The sequence below is a fragment of the Xiphophorus couchianus genome, chromosome 18, assembly GCF_001444195.1.
Source record: "Xiphophorus couchianus chromosome 18, X_couchianus-1.0, whole genome shotgun sequence".
NCBI lineage: Eukaryota > Metazoa > Chordata > Actinopteri > Cyprinodontiformes > Poeciliidae > Xiphophorus > Xiphophorus couchianus.
In genome coordinates, this window is record NC_040245.1 from 21,120,073 (window position 1) to 21,139,048 (window position 18,976).

Here is an 18,976-nt window from a genome sequence, read left to right on the forward strand (position 1 = left end):
CAGGGTGAGGGGCAGGTGTCAGGAGTCCTGCTCAGCAAGCTCCTCTGAGGTCACAGCCGACCAGAGGAGCTTCGCTTTCATCTCCTCAGGAGCTACCGACCAGACCAGATCTGAGCAAACACAGAGTTGGGAACATGTGGGATTAATTATCGAGAAGAACACACGCCAAGCTAAAAAGCAGAGGGTTCAATGTTCCTTCAGTTCGATTTACAAATCTGTTTACTGTCCTTAAAAAGGCAAAAAAATAATAATACAAAAATCTGACCTGTTCCTGTGAGGAAACAGGACCAAAATATAAAGCCAAGTGAGCAGAATTGTTTTAAAACAGCATCACTCTAGCCTTGTTTTAAACATTTCACTTATTTACATATGACATTGGCGTCATCATTTATTTGTGGCTCAGTGACTGTCATGTTTCTTTTTGTTTTTTTATTCTTTTTGTTTTACTATGGACCTCTTTTGTGTCTGAAATAAAGATTGATTGATTGATTGATTGATTGATTTAAGCAGATCACCTGCTTTAAATGACCTAAGCTCCCTTAAATAAATAAAAACTGACAGCTTACCATTGCACATATTCAGGTTTATTCAGCTCTCACAGGGAAAAGCCAAAAAAGTTTACAAGCAGCATCACGTGTTTCCCAGCCACATAGTGCCATTTTATAGTACATAACTATTACTATATATATCCACTTTACCTGCAGTTGTTATAAAAATGCTGTACATACCAAATATGACTTCGCAATTTCACAGCTATAAATCGGGCCTCTGTCTCTTTAAGAAACTCTTGCTCTTTCTGACACTGCGTCTTCAGGAACTCATCACATCACTCCTTTATTAGTCCACAAAAGACATTTTCACAAGCGTTGCACTGAGAATTCAGCAGCATCAGCTAATTATTTGGTGTTTGCTAATTGCTCTTGGCTAGTCTGCCGGAACTGAATGGTTGGAGTCACAGGGCCGGGGTGCTTTGTGAGGCAGAAGCTCGGAAGATTGGAAACTGCAGCTGTGAGGAGGAGCTTCATCCTCAAAGGCGTAACTCGGTCCCCCAACTGTTTTGCTCAGCTGAATGGTTGCCATGGGAGATTAAAGGATTTCTCAAACATGCATGAAAGAATCAAGGCAAAACTCCAGGTAGGTTTTTGATAAAGGAACATAAGGTAAAGCTAAAAAAAAAAAAGTCGATTTTACATCACACTGCCTCTTTAAAGGATAGGCCAATATGGTTTTTTTGTTTTGTGCACTGCGTTCAAAAGAAAAAAGAAAGAGCAATAATCCGCAGAAGCTAAAAACAGGGATTCTGCAGGTTTCCCCAACTCAAATTTAAGACCCAAAATAAATATTCTGTTTTGTAAGAATATTATGAATGGAATTTAAGATCATTTTCTCCACAGAATATATATGAACTTCATCCAACCAACTGATAATAAATTTCTACTTACCCATGTAAAAAAAATAAAATAAAAATTCTCAACACGTGCAAAGCTGAGGAAACGTAGCTAGACTCAGCTGTCACTGCAGCAATAGGTAGCCCTCCAAACACAGTGTGGCTAATCACAAACGCACAGCAACCGATTTGTGAAATGTTCTGAAACATCCATTTCACAACTATAAACTACTTTACTGAACCTTGACATGTAATTTCCGATAAAACACATTCATATTTAGTCACGATGTAATAAAACGTGACAAATCTCTGCGGATGCGTTGCTTCAGTTTCACTTCTCGGTGCGAGTCGCTTTATGGATCGAGGTAGATGTGTAGCGAAACTGCACATCTGCTGAGGCCAACTTAAAAATAAACCTTGTTTATTTGCAACAATCTGGCAAGGAAATTAGAAACCAAAGGGTACACAGCTTGTTTGTTACTTTATTTGGATCAAGATACAGTAGTACAGCTTCCCAACTGTGAAGAGAATTCAAAGTAAAAATCAGAGCACAGTCTTTGTGATACAGGACAATCGACAATTAAGGTTTATTCAAGAGAAGAGGATGAGAGGGGAGGGGCGATGAACAGGAGGAGCAGTTCAGAGAAAGACAAAAGTTTCTTTTATTAACACGGTCCGACGTTTATTCAACCCGCCCTCTAACACGCCGCCACCCACCCCATAATAAAACATTATGCAGCTTTACGTACATAAGCAGCCCCTACAAGCTGCCTTTGAAAGCATGCACTCGTCGTTCTCCTCTAACCTACTGCTTTCTGACCACCTCGTGTTGAGGGGAGGACCTGGCTTGGCTTTAAAAGAAAAACCGATTGGCGTTAAAACAGCTGTGGTTTTCTGTTTTGCCATGATAGCTGTCAACAATTTACTTTTTACTGTGCAACAAAATACTGAAAAGAGTGGCGTCTTTTTTTTTTCTTTTCTTCCCCCCCCCCAGAGCAAAGCGGTTTATCCAGGCATAAAAAAAAATGTTACTTCTAAATTAGCAATTCTGTCAACAGATATGACGATAAACCTCACTTGCCTACAAAACATTAAAAAAAAAATAAAAAAGGATGGGGGGCGGGGGGGGGGGGGGGGGGATCATTATGAGCATCATGCTAAATATGGGTTGGTCCCTGTTACATGATGGGGCAATGTGTTAATTTGACCAATTCAATCTGTGTTACTGCAGGGAACAAACAGTGCAGAGGGACACCTTCGTCTGGTAGATGGAACACTGTGAGACTGATAAGGACGTGCGATCATAAAGAAGGTTCATCAGAGTACATGCAGTAATACACATCCGTATATATTTCACCAGGGGGTTGTTTTTTGATGACTATTCTATAAAACATTGAAGAAGAAACACGTCTGGTCTGGAGTGCCGACCGGAGCCGGGGTCTCGACAGGACAAAAACCACAGAGAGCAGGTTTCACCATCTGCAGCTAGAAGTTTCCGTCCAGCACTGGAGGGAACAGCGCAGAAGCACAGGGAGCTAGCATAGTGCTAGGTAGCAAGCACAGACGCAGTATGCTGAAGTACAACAGCAGACTGAGGGGGGGGATGCGTGGTTAGCAACGCTTAGTGAGTACTGCAGAACATTTGTCAGCATGCACAACTTAATTCAACTTTAATCATCACTTTGCCTGGATAAAAGCAACCATTTACAGCAAATAGTAAAGAAGCCTGTACTAGTTTGGACATAGACTATCATTGAACAATAATAATAAAAAAAAAAGACTAAACCAAAATAAACAATGACGGATGAGGGGGGGGGGGGGGGTAAAACAATTGTTAACAGCTTTCCTATACATCAATCAGTTGGTTCTGAACATCAATAAATTATCTTCTAAACCTGGGTGTATTTTTGTTTTGGGGGGTTTTCTGGATCAGCCGTGATGAGGTTGGTTATGCTAGTGCCAAAACTGTAAAGAGAGAGAAAGGGGAGAGAAAAAAATTATGTTGTTTAAGACTCAAAGTAAAGCAAATAAAATGAATGTCCAAGTTGTTCTGCAGTAAGAGGAGAAAAATGCTCACCACTAATAGCCTCCTGGGCAAAGTACTTAACATCCATGTCTGAGTCAGAGGCCAGTTTCTCCAGCACCGGCTTCACTTCTGTTTGAAGGGCACTGGAAGTAAACACAGAAAATGTCAACTTAATTTATCAAACCAGGTTCTCCACTTTAAAAGAACCCAATTCTGGTCTGGGGAGAAAAACAAGCAACCACCAACGTACTTGCTGTCCAGGACCGGTCCGATCTTCTGAAGAGACTTTGCTACGTTGAAACGGACGTTGGCCACCTGGTCATTGGACATCTTGAGGACCACTGGGAGCATCTGCTTGGTGGTAATCTCCTGACCACAAGCCTCAGACAAAGCCTTATGAACCAAGTGGAGGGCGACAAGTTAGGATTTGAAAGAGAAACTAAAGTAACCCTTTATCCATGGTAGATGGAAAAACTGCAGTTTGCTCACGTTGATGCAGAACAGCGTGGTCATCCTGTGGAGGTAATTGGGGTCGTTGGCCATTCCCAGGACTTTGGGGACGATGGTGTTCTGGGCCCACTCGGCTCCGAACTTCTCAACAAGCTTGGTGAGGTTACTGGTGGCTGCTTCACGGATGGCGTACACTGAAAACAAACACGGTCAAATTATGCTGATGACTGATTGCACATGTTGGCTCTCTGCAGGTTATTACAGAGTCTGGCTGAGGCAGACAAAAACCTTTAGGGCTTTCAGATTTACGCATCAAAGCTGGAAATGCACCAAAGGGTTCAAAGTGACCAATAACGCACATTTTAGGGTAACCAGCTGGCCAGAAACACTAAAATCCAAATTTTCTTCCAATGAGTGAACACACCGTATCCAATTACTGAGATGTAGTGAAGATGACACTAGCTCATATCTGTTTCGATGAAAAGAAAATCGTCTTCTCTGTTCTCTAAAAGAACAGCTGACTGTTCTATTAGAGATTTAGGGTGAACCACTGAAAGAAACGCCACCAAGAAGACAATGAGCGCAACTTCTTTCTCTACAAAAATGCAGTGGCGGCAGATTTTAGCGGTTGTAGAATTTCTCTTATATCTCTGGCAAATGACCACAAGCCATTTCTCCCGCTAGTTCTAGACTCACACCTTTGTTTTGGTTGTTTTCACCCCGCATGCCCTGCGCTATTATCCGCTTCCTGCTTTTGGAGCGGTCACCAATTCCCTTGGTACTCATATGTGCATTTGAACTGCACCAGAGTTCACTTTTTGATCACCACTCAATCGCGACTTCACACCTACTCAAGCAAACTGGACATTCCAGCCAACAAATCAGAGTTCAATTAAAACAGAATAAACGGGGCTGGTGTGAATGCACTCTTGGACTGCTTGATGGTGGTTATCTATAATGTATTTTTCCTAAAGTCGATCATCTCGTATTTAAAGAAGTTGGTATTAGAAGCAAACTTTACAAGGTTTGAACACAAGATGGCTGAACATGTTGCAGCTGTGGGTGAGGTCACTCAGTTTGATGCTTTTGAGATCAGCCTTTGTCCTCATCGTCGCCTCTGCTGCCAAATACTTCATCACTACTCGGAGCAAGACAGAGGAATACTGTGAACGTTGTAAATCACTGCTGCTAAAAAGGCAGAATCATCAAATTTGTCATCGAGAAGTCAAAGCTCTACACTAATATGACACAAGCACAAATGCTTGATCGGTAATTTCTAATAGTAATCCTATTAATGTCAGTTGAAATAAGTTTATCAGTGACCAAAGAAACTCAAAATTAGGAATATTTGGGGGTTTAAAATGTGTTTCAAGAGTTAACTCCTTGATCTCCTTCAGAAGACATTTAGCTAAAAGCCAGAACCTGGATGATCACCCACCCAAAGAGCCAGCAAATATCTTCATGACATTTCTAAAACAAACCATTTCTAAATGTCTCAGCTGTCCTTTAGCTCTAACGATTACGCAACAACCCCAAGTAAGAAGAACAGAACAAAATAATGAACTGCCAGAGTGGGTTCAATACGCCACGGCGAGTCAATTTTAGATCAAAATGCCAAAACAATCACGGCAGAAATAGACCGTCTTAAAAATAAATACAAGGTGTTATCTTTTTAATCGAATGTGCATGAGAGAAGCTGTGCATTCAATTCTGTACTCCTGTTCTGTGAAAGGCTTACGTAAGGGTGGCACAGCCCTAACCCGAGCCGTTCACACATAGAAACTCACACCAGCAGCATTCCAATGATGTAACCCAGCTGGCCCTTTGTCCTCAACGACCGAGTATCTGCCTCTCTAATTGGAAAACTCGGTGTCAAGAGAACACCACATACACAGCGAACGCTTCATGTTAGGTATAGAAGTTCTAAGACTCAGCAGGGTGTGTTGTGCAGCGGCACATTTGTGCGGCCCCTCCAGTGTTTCCACTGCAGGCGGCTGCACCGCAGAACAGACGTAACAAGCAGTAAAGGGGGAGCTGACAGTGACCCGACTGGGTTGTTTTTTTGGGTTTTTTTAAGTGCTTCTTTGTTGAGGTGTTCCCCCATTTCATAACCACATGTTGCCATTTTATATCTACGATGCTGTGTAAGAATTTACACCACAATTTAGCTTTTCTTTCGGGATTAAGACGACAAATTACTGTGAAATTGCTCCAAACCAACTCATTGCACATTTTCTCCTCGGACTTCGTATTACTCAATTATTCAAGTAATCTAATCTCTGTTTGGATAAGTAGGCTCTTATGAAACCTAAAATACCAGGACCCCTGACAAAAATAATAATAAAAAAATGTAAAAAAGAAAGAAAAAAGTATGAACAAGCAACACCGTGCTGACAGATAATAATCAGACAATCTAATTTACAGCAGACTTAAAATAACTTTGTGTAATCAATGGGTTGAAACTATTAATGACCCACATGCCAGAATTTATGATGCATCTGATTAACCTAAAATCAAGTTCAGCTGCCTTAGTAGAATTTTCCTGACATTTTCTTACTTGCATCCTTGAGTTTAAAGCCATCGTTTGCAGAAAAGGTAAAGCGAAAAAGAGAACTTATTGTACCAAAGGCATCAGTCAGGAGAAAAGGCTACAAACCAAAGTCCACACCATTAAACATGCACATACTATGGCAATGTATAGACCTTCATCAGCAGTTAAAGAAAAAACACATCAGTACCAGAAGCTGCATGACTTTCAAAAACTATTTCAAAAGAACAAAATGGAAACTTGTCAGGAAAGAGGCCTGCGCTATTCCTGCCAACAACAACAACCCCCTGTATTGTCCACACACAGTAGTTGAGTTGCAAAACAGAATCCATTTCCTCCAAAGAAAACATGAAGGCCCTAAAGCCCTGTGGCATCACTCATTTGGGTTTGATGAAACTGGACGTAAACATTTGGGCCACAATTCCAACAGCAGCTCACCACAGAAACAGCATTCCCATAGTTGGACATGATGGCGGAAACGTCATAGTCTGCGGCTACATTTCTTTAGTTTTCCTGTAGGTGGATGAAATCTGACACAACTGGGTGATTTCTAGAAAGCATCCCAGCATTTATCCAATTCAGTAAAACAATGGCATCACAAGATGAAGTTACAGAATCGCCCCAAGAGATAAAACTGACACTAAATCTGAGGCATTATGTGAAAAAGACTGTGGACAAAAGATTTACACAAAATATGGTAGATATTGGTAGACTGGTGGTTTAATTATCAAGAGTCGTTAATAGGTTCCTAATAATTGAAAGTTGAATTTTATTCAAAATATGATTCTACAAATAATCCGTTTGCCTGCACTAGTTGAAAAAGGTTACTACATATGTATCATTTTTCCCTATAACAGATTTGTTAATTTTATATTGAAATGCAGAGCATAAATGTGAAACTAAGTGAAACTGAGAAAAACTTTTTAAATGATGTATAATGTTATTGTCAAGTCTGAAAAATCTTGGATTTTAAGAGATCAAAAGCTTTTCTGTTGATGCATACTGGAAATATTAAAACATTATATTCTTTAGCGACGCAACATTGACAAAAACAGTTTCACAACTGCTGTCCCTCTGATACAATTCTTTTGTAGCTGCAGACAATGGCATAGTTACAGCTCCTTTATATGTACAATAAAGCAAAGAGCTTCAAAGTGCCACTTGTCATCCTTCCTCCGACTTGCCATTATCTCACTCCCAACATTCCTCAGTCCCATTCCTGAGCTCCAAAGTTCACTGTTGTGCTAATCATATACTGTCTGTATGGAAACAGAAGACCTGTCATGTAACCCAGCAAATACGAGCTGCATCTGCGTAAGAGAAACTCCAAAACGTCAAACGCCGCTTTATGACGGCCTCGCTGGATCCGACTCCTGAGGAAATGTCTTAAAAGTTGCTGAAGAACCTTACCGTGATCAATGAGCCAGGCCATACAAAGAGTGTTGAGCTTCTCATCAAAGAACTCCACCCCCTGAGGAGACAGAGCAAGCAAAATGAGACCCAACCTTTTCAACACCTACTGCCAAATCTGGCTCCGCTAACATGTTTTGTTTATAAACTGCTAATATTTCCGTTCACACACAAGACCGTTCACACGATATTCGACCATGTGACTCACCAGCTGTCCTGCCAACAAAGGCATGTACTCGATGATGGCCAGGCGGACCCTCCACTTTGCGTCCTCGGCGAGCTCTACAATGGCCGGCAACAGCGACTGGGACAGCTGGCGTATGCCAATCACCTCGTTCACACAGTCCAGGTTGGAGATGATGTTGAGACGGACCTCAGGGCACTGAAATAGAAAAGGAGACGATAAAATGTGGATGCCCACTTTGAACTCTTAAGCCTTCTTCCTCAAAATAATTGTGCAGACTTGCACCAAAGTGAACCTGTGCTGTGCTTCTCTTTGTCCAATTTGAACAATAAATCACTAAGCAAAACCTCCAAACTTCCAGTCATGGTGGTAAAATAATTGAGAGAAGCACACCAGAGAAAACGTAGTAACAAACTGGAAGGTAGTTTGTGCTCAATGCTCAGGTTAGCACAGTTCTCATAAATCCACCTTCAAGTGAAATTTGCAAGTCAAAGCTGTCAGTCTGGACTGTAATATAATTAGACAGTGATGGTTGGCGCTTTGAGGAAAATGGGCCATCTTTAAATAGGATTAATATGAGCCGAAGCCCTCCAAAACATTTACATGTCTTTGTGAGCAAACTCTTCGCTAATTTCAATACGCAAAACCGTTGTCAAATCGGTGGAATTATTTGAGAACGTGAACTGGATTTTTGTTCTGGATTATTCATTTAAACAAAACAAATGCTGCAAAACAAATATAAACTCACTGGAGCGTGAGAAGCACTTTGTTCGACAGTGAACAGACATCTTTAAAGTCAAACACTGGAACACAAATAGCAGGAGACGCTCAGCTGAGTTTCAGTGAAATTACATTTAATTTTTTTAAATGTTTCAAATCTTTACTGTCAAATGCATTAAGCGGGAGACTTACTGGTTAAACTTTATCCAGATTTTCCTAGTACTCCCCCCCCCTCTTAGACATAGCTAGTCCCCAATTAGAAGGTCTCAGTTTGGTTGCCAACCACATGAATCATCCTCCTACCCATCCAGGCGGCAGTCAGGTACATCTGGTGGGTTTGCCTAGGCGGCTTACTTTAGAAATACACAAATGATGCCTCAAATTTAAGACATCTTGCTAAAAGCTTCACCAACTTCAAAAACCTGCGCCAGATATAAAAGAAAGAAAAGAAAAAAACAAAACAACAAAAACCAAACCAAAAATCTGATGCTCATGATTTTAAGTGTCCCGTTTTGGTTACCTCGTCTTTCAGCTGAGTCAGGAAGAGAGGCAGTAAGTGCTCTATTGTGTTGTCCTTGCCCAGAATGGTGGAAAGACCCATAATGACAGAGGCCAGAGCTGATTTCACATGCTGGTTGGTGTCTGAAACCAGTTCCTGGTCAGGGACAGGACACACAGGAGACAAAGATCAGAACAAACAGAACAGACAGGAAACAATCAACTCCATTACTATGAATCAGACTAAAAAAGAGAAGGAAGAAAAAACAAAACAGTCACCAAAAAAGGAACTGCTATACAAGATATTTTATAATAATAGCATAAAGAAACTGGTCCCGGGAATGAGTGTTGAATGTGCAGGTAAATCAGGCTTGAGCTGGCATTCGTTTATAGTTTTCTGAGAAAACGTATAAGTGTGTTGCTACCTGTTCGGCTTAGCTTCTCTGTTGACATGTTGACAAGATAAACAGAGATGTTCTCCTTTCATGATCTTTGATTTTTTTCTTATATACCAAAATTCATCTCTACAATCGGATACTTTTATTGTCACTGCTTTCAATAAACTTAATCAAGTTTTAGTGTCGAAGAAATGTTAGATTTTTTTAATGATGTGTGCTGTATGGCTTTCTTTAAACACTAAAAAAAGCAATAGTGCCATCTACTGGTCAAATTATGAAATTGAGAAGTAAACATGCAGTGTCTTCCCCACCATGTCTCACTTAACTTACAAATAAAATGATACAGTCTTTTAGTAATTGAAAATTCTGCTGCATTTAGAGTTTGCAACCACCTTTAAAATACTGTGACTCTTGAAAATTAATGCTTCACACTTTCCTGGAATATTCATGTAATTCATTAAAAGACAAATAGCCAAATAATATAAACACATTTTTAATACAAAGCTTAAAATCTACTTTAAAATGTATAAACTATATTTTGAATATGGTGTGTGAGAAATAACAGCAGCTCACAGCCAACCGAATCATCAAAAATATATATCATCTTTAGTCATTTCCAACATCTTGATATCTCAGGTGCACCTTAGAACAATTATGAAGTTGCTGTAAAAATAAGTAAAAACTACATTACTCTAAAATTCAGATCTTACCGAGACCTAAAGTCAAAAATTAATCAGGCGATATGAACTTTGTTCTCCAGCTCCGAGTAATGCCTGAGTCTGACTGGTTGCTTCAGAGGTTAGGATTAAAATAATTTTGTCTAATAAAGAGAATTGTGGAAAAAGATGTTTCTCAAGTTAATTGGTCGCCTGATTTACAGAGGACTGAAGAATATTACAGAAAAGCAGTGTTGTATTTGGAGCTAGCTTGAAAAGACAGGAAATTGCCTAATGACCAAGTGTTATTTACGCACTGCTGAAATGAGTACCTCAACATTGCAAATTATATTATTTAATAGCCTGGATGAAATTGGAATCCATGTCATTAAATAAAAATCTGTGTGAAAAATTGGACAAATCTGATAATACATCGGTTTGTCTTTGGTGCTTAGAGATGACATTTGCTGTGAATCAGCACTAAATAAGTAAACTCAATAGAAGTGAATTATATTAACCAACTACCAGGTAGTATATAAAACCAACTAACAAGTCAACTGGTTAGTGAAAGAAAAGGCAGCAGGTCAAGCCTTTGTCTTAAATGTGGAAATAAATACTTCCAGACAACAACTTAATGAATTAATATGAGAAGATTTGTAACTGTATACACTCTGAGGAGTAACACAAGTGGCAATCAAGGACAGTCAACATTCTCAGTTCAGCACTGTGCTTGTTCAGTACTTTTATGCAATTTATTGTCGTCAACTGACTAATGTAACAAACATATTTAAAAGTGCAAAAATGTTTAAATTCAAACATAAAATACAAAATATGTTTACATCACTAGTTGTAGTCTCTTCATCTAATGGTAGCGCTTGGTTGAAAGGTTACATGTGTTCTAGGTCCTATTGAATTTTAAAGCTTCACTTTGTCATTGTTATCTTTTTTCATATTCCTCGATAAATAATTACTTTATTAGTCAGCACCAGTTTGACATATTTAAATCAATTAACACTGGATAAAACAAACATGGTACTTTCAGGATGCAATACATCACAAATCCCACTAATAAGTGAACTGCAATCAAATTATTGGGTCAGCAGAAATCCGTCCAACTAAACCCAGGTAGGTTTACTTTTATGAGGTGGAAAAATGCTCACTGTAAAAAGTAAAGCCAGCCAGAACAGAAATACAAAACAGAGTAAATGTGTTAATTTCACAACAGTCCTAACATATATACCAATACATAGCAATCAAACACTATTTTTAGCAAAGACAAACAAGTCTACTTTGGAAAAACATGAAGTTACTGTCAGAGCATCACATGTCTACATAAAAGCCCGAAGGAAGAAAGTAACATAGATAAACCTCATCAGCAGCTAAACTCATGCTTCAGCCCTCACAGTAAAGCAAAGTGTCTTTTGTGATGATGGGAGCTGAATCCACAAAAATGCAAAATGAGAAAAACAAAGTTATTTCCTTACCTTGACACAGGGCAGAATGTGACTCATGATGATCTGCTCACGATTATCTTCTGGAAGATTCTCACAGAACTCTGCACAACAAAACAAATTAAGAATGCAGGACGGGACGCTGAAATACTTCAGACCAATTTAACAGCCATTTCACCTTTAACTTTGTTGGCAGCGGCAGCGCGGACCTCGGCTTCACAGTCCTTCAGGAGATTCTGGAAAGCTGGGACCAGGTCGTTCTTCGTGATCTCTGGGCCTACAGCTTTTTGCAGCTACATTGCAAGAAAAAAAACATCTTTAATAACCAACATGTCTTTTTAGAATAATTATTCCAGATGAAAATTAGAAAAAGCAGATACAACATTCAGTTGGTACAAAAGAAAAAAAAACAACATTCTTGGAGGATGGCGACACATGCAGCATCCTAAAATTTCAGTATTTAAAAAGAATTTTGCATTAATAACTTTTGCCTCAACATTTAAGAAATATATATAATTACTAGTGTTCAGTTATAAGCCTCTTGACATAGGAAAGGAAAAAAAGAAGAAGAAGGACTACGCCCATAATTTTGTGCAAGTTTGTACCTGCACATCCAACTTTGGAAACTGACTAAATAAAACCTTGATCTCAGTTCAAAACATGTTTGTGATATGTCAGGTTTTATTGTCAAACACAGATTTATAAAACAGAAATAGCCTTTATTTATCTATAGTTCTGATGAGAACAGCAGCATGAGAGGACTCCATTTACACACGAGGGCACTTATGAATAGATTTTGGGTCGCTAATTTTAAAGCACACTGACGTTTATACTGACTGGCTGTTCAATTTGATGTTTTTGGATTTTTCAGATTGAGAGACATAAAAACACAATTTTATACAAAGAAACCTTTGCTTTTGGTTGTAGAGTTTAATATATGCTACAGGGGGAACATCAGAAAAAACAGCATGTAAAACACCCACTCTGAAGAGTTGTAAACACCTAATTCAAACTATGGTTGCAAATTTTCTGATTTGCAACCATAGTTTAACTGTTCATAGCTGTAAAATGACCTAAATTGATATAACAGATTATTTTACTGCCACCATTTAAATGAATGAACTCAGAAAAAATGTGCATTTCATGTACTGTACATGTATATAAAAATAATTTAGAATATTGTGAAAATTCCAGCAAAATTCTGCAAATAATTTGCTTTACTCAGGAGATCAGACAATAATCATTGTTTTACTAGATCACAGAAATATAAAATATGGACCATCAGTGCAATAGAACAAATAAACACATTTGAAACAGAATAATAGTGAAAGAAGTCTTTAATTTACCTCAGAGAACTTATCTGCCACCATGTAGCGTACGCGCCAGGATTTGTCTTCGGCGGCTTGACGCAGTGTTGGCATCACCAGAGTCTCTAGGTCCTCCTGAGGCAGGAGAGTGGCGATGCTGACACACGCCTCCACTGCAAGCAGCCGAACAGAGTCCTAATGGGGAGACATTAAGGTCAGCTTCGTCATTTCGTAAAACACGCAAACAGAACTATGAATCCTGCTCACGAAACTAATAAAAAGTAAACTTGCTTATACCTGCTCATCAGACGCCAGAGCAGTGAAAAGAGGAATAATGTCGGTTTTTACATATTCCAGCTCCAGAACTTTGGCAAACTCCCCGAGTTTAGATGCTGCAGCGCGACGCACCATCGGTGTGTCATCGGAGCACAAGGTGCGAAAATGCCTGGTAATAACAGAACACTTGGTTTAACAGCAATCCTTACAACACACCCAAGCATAGAGCTCTGTAAGACACCATGAAGTATGAATCACATTGAAAACAAAGGAGTGCCTCAAACTAAAGAATGGGTTCGCTCTCTTAAGTCGTTACTTACTGACGAATCTCAGCCTTGACCGTGCTGGAGACACGAGGATAACACACGCTAAAGAGGCCGCAAGCTGACGTGCGAGAGGTGAACCAGTCACCACTGGCCAGCCGTTTCACCAAAGGCTCAAAGTGAACTTCCAGGTCAACTGGAGAGTGCTCCTGTGAGATCTTCCGCAGGGATTCCACAGCTTTGTCTCTGACTACCGTCTCTTCAACTGTAGCGAGGCTTTCCAGAGGGGGCTGTGCATCAAAAACAGATCGAGGTTAGAGAAGGGTAGGCCTCTGTGTCAGACTTTATCAAAACAAAAACAACAGTGATTGGCAGAAATCTTTAAACTGCAAAAAATTTTATAGACAAAACAGTACATTTATACATTTAGAAGAATAATCCCTTATTAACCCCCTGTACACAATAACATTAAATCAAGTTTTGAAATATGATTAGTAGCATAATAAAGAATTGCAATCCAAACCTTTCTGTCAGGTTTTGGGGGTTGTAAGCATCGGAGCATAATGTTTGCAACACAGGATGATTCATTCTTATGATTCTTTTTCACAATAACAGCAAGAATATTCTCTTCTCTAATCCAGGGTAACCATTAACGGAGCAGCAACAAAGGACAGACAACTATAAAATAAGCCATTCTTCTTATTATGAAGAAGAATGGCAGGATTTATATTGAAGTAGATTTGTTTTCCAGGTTCTGAATATCAGAAGGGTGTGTATTTTTTAAACTGAGATGCAACAAGCAACCAGACAAAGATTGGAACCAGACATTTTTTTCTTTAACAGGACAAACAATGACAAATATGGTCTCTTTCTCGGTCTCTGCACTCGCTTATTCTGGAATACAGCGTGGAGGTCCCTGGATTTTCTTTGGTGCGGGGGACAGGGACTATTCCAAGAGTCGGAAGAAGAGGGGCGGCGGGATTGCACTTTATGTGAGTGAGAGGCGGTGTAATCCCGGTCATGTTAACGTGAAGGAACAGATTTGTAGCCCGGACATTGAACTTCTGGCTGTGGGAATGCAGCCGTGTTATTTACATAGGGAGTTTACGTCCGCCATTTTGATCGCTGTTTACATTCCCCCATCAGCTGATGTAGCGGTGGCCTGTGGCATCATCAGCTCTGCCAGAGCCAAACTCCAGACTCAACACCCAGACGTTATTGTGTCTTGTCTCTATGCTGTAACTGCGAAGTAATTTCCCTGCTGGGATCAATAAAGTACTTCTATTCTATTTCTTACTATTATTAAATTAATCAAAATTAAGAACTTCCATTTTCAGTCTATTATGCACACCAACCAACAGCTTTCGTGCTCTTTTTCTAAGTTCAAATATATAGAACAAGATCAGGGACACTTGTAAATCCTTAATCTTTATTGGACTCAAATCTAATATTTTCATCAAAATGGCTTTGTTCATACTCTTCATATTTTTTTTTGAATATCCTTGTTAGAAGAAAAAGAAACTTTTTAGGCAACCTCATCGCAAAAAAAAAAAAAGTATTTTTATCAGACGGTTTAAATTGACAAATTTGCTTTCCAATTAACTGTTAGGACCAGTCTAACACAAATCCTCCCTGCTTCACCAAGCTGAGAAAGAAACTGACTTCTCTCTATTGTATTTACAAATCAGAACAGCTGCATTCCAAAAGCCACTTCGAAATAAAAGTTTTGTGTCATCTCAACAGATCTAAACGTACCAGGAGACAGTGGACATACTCCGGTCCTCCCACCAACATAGTGAAATTGCCAAGCTGCTCTGCCAATGCCAAAAGCACCTCATCTTCATCATAGATGGTGTCTGGAAGTTGGTAGAATGGTAAGTGAGAAAACAATAAAGATGACACAATAACCTTTTAATTTATTAACAAGCGTTTGAACGTTACCTGTAAGGAAGGGAAGGAGTTCAGTGCGAGTCCTTTCTACGCCAAGAGCTAGAGCAATAGTAGACAGCTTCTTGATGCTGTTCAGTCGCAACTGTGAAAAAATAAATAAATAAAACAAATAAGACAGGAGATCGATTAATAATGCATTCACAACTATAGGAGTATAAATCCCTTCTCCACAAAACCATCAAAGAAAACGACAGAAGTGTATTACTGTTGGTGTTGACTCGATGCATCTTCATGGCTGCAGATGACTAGCTAGAGCTAATCATAGTTCAAATTATCAATTAAATATAAGCTGAACATTAAAAATGCGGAACTTAAAATAACTCGGCTGTACACAGAGTCTAGTGTCAGTATTTCACCGGGAATGCTACCTGTTAAGTCAGTCATTTGGTACAAGATGCTAACGATGCAATATTGCTAGCAGTGGAGTCAATGACCTGCTTCGGGTTTTCAAACCGTTGAAACAAAACAAGTAACTATATTTATAAATCTTAGCACTCACTAAGAGAGACAGACATTAATAGTTTCTCTAGAAGAACAAATATTGGCTCAGCTACCAACAAAAACAAGGTTGTCCGGGCAGGGTACGCCCGACAGAAAATTCCCGACAGGCCTCAACTGGGACGACAGTTAGCATAATTGCTAACAAGCTAGCCAGGAATATGGGGCCCGCCTTAAAAAAAATGCGTTATTTTTACTTTACACAATACGAACAAATGATTGCGTCAATTAATAATACAACCTGGACGTCTTCATTTCGAAGCTCATCAATAAGGACGGCGATCGGGTAAAGAGAGTCGTCTCCATCAGCTCCAGCCATTTTGGATACTGTTGCAGTTACCGAATGGCGCTGCTGTTCAGGGGCGGCACTACGGGGTTTCTGCGCAAGAACAACCGCTGCAAGGAGCTGCCTCCTCCGTCTCTGCTGTTATGATGCCTTCAAGGAACCACCGAGAAGCGGCATTATTTAGATTCAGCCATTCAGAATACAAGTAAATACATTTGAATGAGTAATTTGATTAAAAACACAAATGAAGAAGAAAAATCACACGAGTCACAAGTGAGTGAAAACGTATTTTTGGCAGGGTAGAGTTTATTTTGATTATTTTTCAAGAAAATAGCAACACAAGGAGAAAAACTAACCATGATATGTGGTTCTATAGCAAAAATTAACTTGACTGGTTTAACGGAATGTTTAATAGCTTATCATTGAAATAATTAAATACTTATATTGTTACAAAAATACTATGGAGTTGGAGTCTAACAGTCATAAACAAGAAAAATGCAACGTTCTCTTCTACCAAATCATGGTATTTTAAATGGAGTGAAATTATGTTTGATTGACTTAGTCCCAACCAAATAGGCCTACATTGTGTTAAAGCTACATTTAAAGTTTCTGAAATTATAATTTTATTTAATTATACTTTATGTTATTGTATGGGGGAAAAAATCTCCATACATCCATTAGATTTCTTCATCAAACTGCTATTGCACAAAAAACTGTACTGATTTAGTTTACAAATCCGAAGCTTAATTGATTAAAAATGACTTTTTTCTCAAATAATTGCACAAGGAAAAAAAGTGGGATGCAATTATTAATTATCTAAGTACGAGGAGGTACATTTAAAAAGACAAAAAAATAATTTTCGGAAATGACGCAGAAGTTAATCTGTCTTTTATTTTGAAACAAGAGCAACCGGATATTTCGTATTAACGTTGTTGTGGAGGTATCAAGATGGCGTCCCAGCAGCAGCAGCAAGCTGTTGGTCAAATTTCTCAAGCCGGCTTACAACAAACTGCATCAATGCAGCAGCAACAACAACAACAGCAGCAGCAGCAGCAGCAACAGCTCAGTCAACAGCAAGACTTTGATCCAGTTCATCGATTTAAGATGCTTATTCCGCAGCTGAAGGAGAGTTTACAGGTAATTACCCCGCTATTAGCGAGCTAAAAACTGGACGATGGATACTGGTGATGCTAATCTGTCTGCTTTCATTTAAAATAGAATCTAATGAAGGTTGCAGCATTGAATTTGGCTCACAACACTTCAATCGACAACGGCGTGTAAGTACAGTGTCAGTACTTTTTACTGAGGTCCGTTTTGACCTCAGTATGTTAACCTCTTGTCTTCTGAAACGTGTTTCTTGTTTCTGTTTGCTCAGTAAAAGCAGCGACACTTCTGTTCAGCGTTTTGATAAAAGCTTAGAGGAGTTTTATGCCCTCTGTGATCAAGTGGAACTGTGTTTGGTAAGCATGGACCAGTTCTTATTATATTTTCTGCACCACTTGGACATTTCTCCCCCCACATTTGTCAAAATACAGCCAAAACTGAATATTTATAAAGCTACTGTACAACTGACACCAATTTCTCATCATATGTTGGTAAAATCGCATCCAGTCCACATATGTAAAGAAATCAAATCACAGATATCTATAAATGTATGTATAATAAATGAAAGGACACTGGATAAATCTTGTGAGATTTTCATGTCAGTTGAGCCTTTAAATAAATATATTTACTTAGAAAATTGGTTTTGTGTTTAAAGCTTTTTTCTTAATTTATTGAATTAGGGTTGAAGGGCTTTAATAATCAGGTGATTATTTTGTACCAAATATAATATTGTGATTGGTAGCTTTTAATTTTCTAAGATTTATTACATTTTAACATTAGTATTGTGTGTTTTTTGCGACTTACAAACTCGCATTTTTACGTTCTCTCTGAAGCGCCTGGCATACGAGTGCCTCTCTCAGAGCATCGACAGCGCCAAGCATTCCCCCAATTTGGTCCCTACAGCCACAAAGCCGGACACGGTGCAGACGGAGTCCATGTCCTACGCTCAGTACCTCAGCATGATCAAGTCTCAGATCTCCTGTGCCAAAGATATCCACAATGCTTTGCTGGAGTGCGCTAAGAAGATCGCGGGAAAGGGACAGCCTCAAGGCATCATGTAGACTCGGACTGAATATTCTTATTCTATTTTTATTTTATTTTATTTTTTTGTATGTTATGACAAGAAGAGGCAAAGGCACAATTTCTCAGTTTTTGTTTTCTGTTGTGGTTTGTAAATGCCGTGTAAATATTCCTGACAGTTGGGCTCTGTGGTGACCAGCAGGAGGCGACAAAGTTTTCAAGAGCTATTTTGTAACATATTTGTATTGACTATTAAAATCTTTCTGCTCATGTTTTCTTTTTTTTATTCAGTATGAACTGGAAAATATGCAAAATATTTATATATCTGTTAATGCAAAAGCTGAAAAACCAAGGAGTTGACAAATAAAAAAGGTCAAATGTTGATGAACTAATTAAATGGTTAAACTATACATGGTTTAGTAACAAACTACACCGTTTAGGTATGTAGAAACAAATTTACAACTTCACAAAAAAGGTGACAAATCCTTGAGTTGTATAGAGCAAGATTTTGAGTTGAACAAAAACTATCCATGTCCAAGGCACA

General features: G+C 39.0%; 2 protein-coding genes across 2 annotated transcripts; one reads left to right on the forward strand and one right to left on the reverse strand.

Moving 5' to 3' along the window:
- Positions 1-1,849: 1,849 nt before the first annotated feature.
- On the reverse strand, positions 1,850-16,416 carry ppp2r1bb (protein phosphatase 2, regulatory subunit A, beta b). The gene is made up of 15 exons (XM_028044869.1): positions 16,264-16,416; positions 15,516-15,606; positions 15,330-15,430; positions 13,632-13,864; positions 13,333-13,480; positions 13,075-13,230; positions 11,907-12,021; positions 11,762-11,832; positions 9,246-9,380; positions 8,030-8,203; positions 7,822-7,882; positions 3,903-4,057; positions 3,664-3,806; positions 3,465-3,556; positions 1,850-3,352 (listed from the first exon to the last, which is right to left on the reverse strand). The coding sequence occupies exons 1-15, from the start codon at positions 16,339-16,341 to the stop codon at positions 3,336-3,338; spliced, it is 1,770 nt and encodes a 589-aa protein (XP_027900670.1). The 5' UTR covers positions 16,342-16,416; the 3' UTR covers positions 1,850-3,335.
- Positions 16,417-17,212: 796 nt separating this feature from the next.
- Positions 17,213-18,704, forward strand: med29 (mediator complex subunit 29). Its single transcript, XM_028044873.1, has 4 exons — positions 17,213-17,445; positions 17,527-17,585; positions 17,684-17,768; positions 18,246-18,704. Exons 1-4 carry the CDS (start codon positions 17,257-17,259, stop codon positions 18,471-18,473), a joined length of 561 nt encoding a protein of 186 aa, XP_027900674.1. The 5' UTR covers positions 17,213-17,256; the 3' UTR covers positions 18,474-18,704.
- The last annotated feature ends 272 nt before the right edge of the window (positions 18,705-18,976 follow it).

What these genes read in the sequence shown, in the direction of transcription:
- ppp2r1bb (XM_028044869.1), bottom strand. Translation starts at nt 16,341, where the DNA reads ATGGCTGGAGCTGATGGAGACGACTCTCTTTACCCGATCGCCGTCCTT. An exon ending in GTCAAGGCTGAGATTCGTCA is followed by an intron (nt 13,481 to 13,631) that starts GTAAGTAACGAC and finishes TGTTATTACCAG; the next exon opens with GCATTTTCGCACCTTGTGCT. An exon ending in CTCTGGCGTCTGATGAGCAG is followed by an intron (nt 13,231 to 13,332) that starts GTATAAGCAAGT and finishes TCTCCCCATTAG; the next exon opens with GACTCTGTTCGGCTGCTTGC.
- med29 (XM_028044873.1), top strand. Translation starts at nt 17,257, where the DNA reads ATGGCGTCCCAGCAGCAGCAGCAAGCTGTTGGTCAAATTTCTCAAGCC. An exon ending in ACTTCAATCGACAACGGCGT is followed by an intron (nt 17,586 to 17,683) that starts GTAAGTACAGTG and finishes CTGTTTGCTCAG; the next exon opens with TAAAAGCAGCGACACTTCTG. An exon ending in ATCAAGTGGAACTGTGTTTG is followed by an intron (nt 17,769 to 18,245) that starts GTAAGCATGGAC and finishes TTCTCTCTGAAG; the next exon opens with CGCCTGGCATACGAGTGCCT.